The 7,749-nt window shown below is 42.0% G+C and overlaps 1 protein-coding gene across 1 annotated transcript; it reads right to left on the reverse strand.

The window, feature by feature from the left end:
- Nucleotides 1–4,485: 4,485 nt before the first annotated feature.
- Nucleotides 4,486–5,431, reverse strand: LOC124706008. Its single transcript, XM_047237682.1, has one exon. The coding sequence runs from the start codon at nt 5,321–5,323 to the stop codon at nt 4,655–4,657; it is 669 nt and encodes a 222-aa protein (XP_047093638.1). The 5' UTR covers nt 5,324–5,431; the 3' UTR covers nt 4,486–4,654.
- Nucleotides 5,432–7,749: the final 2,318 nt, after the last annotated feature.

Raw genomic sequence — 7,749 nt, forward strand, 5'->3', positions numbered from 1 at the left:
ATTTACGGTCGCTCAAATGAAGTCGTCGGACAATATGAATTGTGCTTATTCAACCGTGCAGAATTTCTTCCTTTTCCAAGAAAAAGAAGGGCATCGTGCAGAGTATTAGAGTAGAAACATCAGTTTGTTTTTTAGAGGATTTTTAACTAGAGTGCTTTTGAACAAATAAAATGGTCGGGAGTGGGCAGTGCAATGAACCCACATGCATGTGTGAACACATACGGTGGCACGAATCTTGATCAGGAGCGCGAGTATTTGTGAATGGTGCCCCTGCCTAATTTTATGGTCGTCACCGACACCAGATATCCGACACATGGTTCTGTGTGCACTGTGCCACTATGGTCGATCTCGATAGACAGCAGCTGACGTGTATAGCAAGAGCTAGCTAGCCAAGAGACACACAGATTTGTGATGATAGCACTCCCATGTGCATCTGGCGTTGCCCCTAGTCAAGATGGTTGGTCTGGATCATCATGAATGCGCGCTCTCTTTCTCTCCGCTAGCTATGCATGTATGTTCTTTGTGAGTCAATTCGACTATCTTTTTCCTCACATGCTTCTTTCATTGTGTTCTTTGCCAGATCTAGTTGACCATAAAAAGAAAGAAATTGCTCCAGTCTTGACTCCAGAGTCTTCTAGCCTCTCTAGCTAGTTTCTAAACGTGGCATGTTCTTTTCTCTTGAGATACTGACATGGCATATCCAAAATGCCTTGGGGTGCACACTTACTGGTTTTGCATTCTAAAAGATGTCATGTAGTTCAGTTTAGCCAGGTTTCAGTGTTCCACTGAAGAATTTAGGCAGGCTCAGAAGAACTGAATGTGCTATAAACTATAAGCAGGTTCAGAGTCGAATAAAGTGTGCATAAACTTGATTAATTTGTTGAAATGTTCAATTTCAGATGAGGCAATTTTTTTTCCTCGAACACATGCTAAAGCATCTTGTCTTTGTATACTAGAAGAAAACCATCGAGAAGACGGGAGCATACAAGAATGTAGCAAGGCTACCAAAAGAAAAGACGAGCTTCAACCAAACTACTACTGCTACTTAATGACGGGGTTGTAGGCGAAAGAGGGTATCACTTCCTCTGGTAGCACTTCTATTTTTCCACATGCCCACTTCCTGGTTTAGCAAGTAGCAACAGACAAACATGTCAGATTTCAACTAGTAACAAATCCTCTGAATAACCATTCTCTGTCCCTAGAATCTTCTTTTGTTGGAATGGTTCCACCTTTCTTGCATCGAAATGGAAATATCGGACAGTGAATTGAAGTATAGTGTAGATCTTCAGTTGAGGCGTCACAGTTCCACGTTTCCCTGTCCTCATGTCCTGACCAGAAGATGCATATGTACCACTTTTTTATAAAAGGAACTTGTGGTTGTGAGTGCAACATCACGGAGAGGATAACAAGATGCATATATTGTCTGTGTGTAACTACAATCTCCTCCTTTTCAATTAAAAATCTGGGAAAAAACTGATCTGTCTCCTCCTTTTGCAAAGCAAAAGGCATTTGTTGCTAGCTCTGAGTGTATTGTCAATTACAAACCACAAAAATGATTTGTTGCGTAACTGAACTTTTGGTCCCTGAAAGCAACACATGCTCTGGTACCTGATCGACAAATTGTGCTGGTAACTGGGATGGTGGCCTACATATGGCAAGTCTGCAACACACGCCACAATTAGTCATCCAACTCAGCCGTTCAGTCTACTAGAAGCAGCTGGAGATCAGTGCCAATATTTTGGGCATCACATGACCAAGATCGCATGGACATTAATTTCTGGCTAAAAAGAAAAGAAAGAAACATGGATTGAATTTTCTGTGTTAAAAAAAACGGTTAGCTAGAAATTTTTACCCGACTGCATTCTATACATTTATTTACATCAAATTTGCAGATTGCAGCAGCACATTGTAAACATGTCGCGGCTGAATGAAACTTTCCAGCAACCGGCATTGTACTTGCAAAATTGCATGGCATGGCATGCATAGCCTGTGAAAGCAACAACTCCTATGGGCTGCTGAAACAACCTTTGCAGCTACAATATGTCCATCAGAACATTGGAGATTAGGAACCGGGCTGCTGTTAGCACACACACATCGGTTGCTGATCAATGTCGTTTTGCACAGTTTTCCGGTAAGCCTGAGCTTTAATCTCTGACTAGCCGTGAGCTTCACTATCAATGAAAAATACAAAGGACATACAGTGTGTATGGTACAACCTTGACTTCTCTCGTCTATGAGATTGTCCTGTGGGCCGGCATCTAGGAATACTATGGTTGCGGTCACATTTAGGATCTTTTCTGTTTGAAATGGACAACACAAAACGGCAAAACCTAATTTGCCAAGTTGCTGCTCATATTTCCTTGTTATGATCTGTAAATGACTCTTCAACTAGGGATTAGGTACAGATGTAGAATAATTTACGCTGAGGATTACACATGCAACATACCTACTTCATTTGACAGAGTCGGAGCTGAGGCACATCAGAATGCAAACTGCTCTCGTTTCAAAAAAAAAAAAATACAAACTGCTAAATGACTGTAGCTTATAGATGTTAGCTGCCAACATGCATGTCCATGTAAAAAGGACCTCAACTTTCTATATATAAATTTCTCAGATGACCTAGTCTCAAGCCTATCTAATGTATGAATTGAAAGGCACCTACAAAGAGGAACTTTCCTTATGATCCAGGGCAGTGGTTATCTGTCTTAGCACTCAATGAGCACTTTCTACCTGATTAATTGATTGTTAAGTATATGCAGGAAACTTCAAGTATCAACCTAAGTTTCCTGACTTCCACATTGTTCCCAACATGCAAATTTAATGAAATCATTTTTGCAAAGGCGCGTAGCTAAAATTCTGGACCTACAAATTTTTGATTGTTAGCGATAAACTTAGTGCTTTACAGGTTGATTAATATATATATATTTCTAGCTAAGATTGCCTTGTCCAGCCATTGAAATTTTCAGCTAATTTATAAATTATCACCCCTGCATGGAGTAAATTCTGAACCATGGGTCCATGCATGTGTAATGTGTTGCTCTTCTTCATCACAGATGATGGGCTGGTCCTCCAACAGCAATAACTTCAGTGTCTTTCCCTGCTGTTTCTTCAACAACTTGATGCCTCTCATATGGGGCAAAGCAACCTGCAGAATTGTATGGCAGCAATATGGACATGGAGCCCCCAGGGGTAGGTAGCTGGCTAGCAAGTGCCCTTGATGGTTGATGCTCTGCTCCTTGAGTACCTCTTGCAATGGAGAAAGTTGTGTACATGATATACACCGTTTCACTTGTTATAAAAAATGAAAATGAGCAAGGCAAGTAGACAACGGGTTCATCTCTAAAGTATTTCTTTTCACCGAGGAACTGTTAGTGCTTCTTAGAACATTTTCATAGTTCGATTCACATATACTTAGCCATTTCAATCAAAGTGGTGTGAATGAATGGAACTGGGCACGTAAACCTAAACCATCTGGTAAGAAGTGTGAGAGATATTGCGTGCGAAAGTGACCGTGGGGATAAACTTCAACAAAGTGCAAGTCAAATAGCTAGGCCAGCATCACGCAAAGAACATAACTGCCCTGATAGCCACATGATAGGCATAATCTAACATACCATGCACGATAGTATGTCAAGACCTGTGAGCTAAAAGTGACATCAACCTCAAGAAACGAGCTAGTCTCCTCTTCTTCACCTTTATTTTTCAGAGTTCAAAATGCAAAAGAATCAGCGCAGCTTAACCACTACTGTCCTCTTGTTGGTACCATCAACCAGGGACGTTGGACCGGGTAAACAAGCTCTCTCTCTTGTCAGGATCATCAGAGACCCATTAAACTGCGGCCAAAGTACAGTGTGCGAGGATCTTAAATTAGTCATGTGCGGCCACCATTTGCATTTCTCAATTAATGTTCGAGTTGGAGAGAACAGATAAACAAATGTGTGTGCAGACTTGTGACAGAGATATATATGAACCATGAGCGCGAGACATGGGATCCGATCGACCCTTAGATTCGTGCTTAATTTTCTCCTAAGTTTCATTAATGGCCCCGTTGGTCCTGTAGATTAGGTAGAATTATAGCAAATAAAAAACATCTCACTCACAAGTTGCTAGCCACAGATGAAGGTTTTCTTATAATGACGCATGGGTTGAAATCCAAGTATTGGATCGTCATATTTCAAAGTTCTGAACATCTCTAAATTCTTATTCTAGCCATCAGAATTTATCTAAAATGTTCAAATACTACTAAAATGGTTCTGGTAAAGATGAAAAAAAAAGTCACTTATAATGTATAAACCATGTGAGAAACCTCATGATAAAATAACAGTAAATTACTGCAGGGAGGGAATTAGTTTGTAGATCTCATTTGCAACACCTCATTCTTAGGTTGGAGAACAAGAACACATGTTTCCAGCACTGAACACGACCAAATTGATCGTATACAAACGGGTATACACGGTTGCACATAATATACACCACCACATAATATTACTCGTTATGTTTACAATTCTCTTGTGTTTATCAAGCATGACTCTGAACTGAAATGACACGTAACTCAGGTTAAGTACATTATACTACTAGCACACAATGCAAACCACACCTCGGGTATTCAGAAAATTAAACATAACATACTGCTACATACAGTGTAGCCACCTCTCTATGCCGCCGCGCTGGTGGCTCGGCCACCGGACTTGTGGCCGACGATGGTGGCCAACGCATTCCGGACGGCCAACGCAACGCCGCAGCCCTTCACCATCCCCCTCTCGCACTCTCTCTCCATCCCGAAGCACCTCGCGGGCGCCACCGCGTCCTCGAAGATGTCACCGGCCGAGAACGCTCGCCGGTGGGAGCCCCGCGCGGCGGGCGAGGACTGCACCGTAAACACCGGAGACATGGACGATGCCGTCGACGACGACGACGACCAGGACAGGGAGGATGAGCACGGCGATGTCCTGCGCCGTGGCCTCCGGAGGAGGGCCATGACGCCGCCTGGCCAGCGCCTCCCGGACCCGGAGGCGGAAGCGCCCATCTTGCCGCCCTTGCGGCCGGAGGCGTAGTAGGAGGGCGGCGGGGTGAGCGGCGGGAGCGCGGCTGCGGAGGGCGAGTTCTTGGGCGTGCCTGGCTGCGACTCCCACAGGAAAGGCACGGAGCCCGCCGAGGCGACGCCGTAGTACACCCGGAAGGACGGCACCGGCACGGCGAGCGTCGCCGCGGCCTCCTTGGAGAGCATCTTGGAGTAGAACTTGGTGCTCCCCTGCTGTTGCAGCTGCTGCTGCTTCATGCTCTGGTTGCCCGGCTCCTCCTCCTTGCACTTGGTGCTTGCCATGGCCAGAACTACACTGATCTCTAGCTAGCTACCCAATCAGAGAGAAGCTTCAGAACGAAAGTGAGCGTGCTAGAAAGGAAGGAACGGAAGAAGCTGCCTGCCACTTCAGAAGGAGAGGCTGCAGTGCAGTGTCACTGGCATCTAGCCAGCTACTGCAATTATATATCGACTTGGTGGGTAGATCAGCTATTTGCAGGCCATGCCCGGGGCCCAATTTTTGGGCTGGAAGCCAGAAAAGGCACGCCCGAAATAAGAAACGAACTTTGTACCATAATCAAAATTATGGAACGTCTTAAAGGGATTATTCAAAATTGCTATTTGTTAGTAGCAGACTACTACATCCGTTCTAATAAATGGCACATAAATTTAGTGAAAAATCAATATTCTCAAAGTTTGACCAATATATGTTATAGACAAAAATATGAACATTTATAATATCCAATCAATATTAGTAGATTCTTTGTAAAAATAGTTTATAATATATTTGTGATGTTTATATTTTCTTCTTTATATTTTATCAGGCTCTGTAAACTTTGACTTTTGCCTAAATATTGTCTTATTCATCAGAAAGAAAGTATTATATAATAAAGATATTGGAGGCAAGTGACAACCCCCTAAACGAGGCGCCTAGCTCCATCCAGGCCTTTTACTCCAAAATACGTTTACTATGGCAGAAGAAAGTATTAGCTCAAACCAAAAACTTTAAACCCAATCTTTTGGATCTCCGAAAAAAATGAAATGTAAGTTGAAAAGGCCAAAATAGCAAAAAGCTAAAGGATGATAAGGTGAATCTTGCAATAGTTTCCTTTATTTACCCGTGGAAAATAAGTTATTGAACTATAAGGCCAACCACATATAATACTAGCTAGTGCTTTGCTAGAACCTGAAAAAAATGTTGACATTCAATAGGTGGTGCACGCTCTCACCCTAGCCGCCACCCTCCATATCTAATCACCACTCCCTTCCGACTCTAATTGCGACTCTAGCACCCTAGTACGGTAAGGAGAGGATTCTCGTCTCTTTCCCTATGTTTAGAGTGTTGTTGGTTGGGTCTTGGTCCTTATTTTTACAATGTTCCGAGTTTCACTTAAGCATCCAAGTCTACTCACAACATTTCGATGGCAAGTGACAACGTTGTCTCGAATAAAATTCTACGAGCTCTAATCATGTCTTGATGCTGGCTAGTGCTTAGGAGTTTGAGAGTTTTTATCCCTGCTAGTCTTCATAAATGATAGGATAGAGATTTGGTGCACATGGGCACCAGTGATATCATTTTTTTAAAATAAAAATAATAGTTTTGAGTTGTAAAAAATTCTGGAAAAAAATCCACACATAGTCAATGATGTATCCCACAAACTGGCAAAAAAAAATTCAAATACTTAATATTTTGAGCTACACAAAAATGACAAAATTGTAGATCTGAGTAGTCATTTTCAAATCTCCAAAACATATCAGAATTTATTATTTTTGTCCAGGTAAAAATAAAAAGAATTTCGGATTAGGATTTTCCATGATTGTGGGATGTATCAATGGTAATCTACAGAATTATTTTCATGATTTTTCATAACTTGTAAAAATATTATTTTTTTAACTGAGCGAGAGCACTGGAGCTCGTGAGTTAAAAGCTCTTTTCGGGATGATTCATGTTGTTGTTTGCCGTTGTGGCTTCATAGATGTCTTTGCGACATACATCGTCTTACTTCAACAACTCTTTCTCTTGAGCTTTTTTGAGCAACTAAGTTCAGGTTAGTCCACCAATGCTGGCATGGCTACCTGCCTTGATCGGGCAGTGACCATGTTGTGATGCTTAGCGCTATGGCCAATCTCCACCGTACGTTTTGGTCTATTACAGTGACTATTTTGGGAGGTTTAGACAAGTGGATGTCTTTAGCGGGTACTTCGTTGGCTAAAATTATCGATGTTGTCCATCGCCACAAGAGCCATGGCAGTGCAACAACGACAAATTTGGCAGTTTTGGTGAGCATTTTGAGCTGTTCGGTCTTGGTTATGTTTTCCTCTTTATATTGTTTTATTATGTGTTTGTATGTTCAGTTACCCACTTTCTAGTTGTATATAAATGTTCAGTTTACCTAATATAAGCGAACTTTGATTTAAAAATAAGAATATTGCCATTCAATTAAATTAGAAAAATATAATACCACGGTACCCTGAATATAATACTGCTAGGCCAAAGAACTCATTGCAACGTGTGTATAAGTGCAGCTGGACCGCAAAAGTGATCTCTGCATGCCGAGGTTAGCTTGCATCATACTACAGAAAGATAAACAGTGTAACCCCCGCTACCATGATCGTCGATTGAATCACAATGATGCCATTGTAATCTGCAAGTCTCCCGTGAGAAGATAACACAGACCAGCACGTTTATCCATTCAGGTGTACTTGACGATGACAGTTGCTTCATAGAA

The sequence above is a fragment of the Lolium rigidum genome, chromosome 4 (genome assembly GCF_022539505.1).
Source record: "Lolium rigidum isolate FL_2022 chromosome 4, APGP_CSIRO_Lrig_0.1, whole genome shotgun sequence".
NCBI classification, from domain to species: domain Eukaryota; kingdom Viridiplantae; phylum Streptophyta; class Magnoliopsida; order Poales; family Poaceae; genus Lolium; species Lolium rigidum.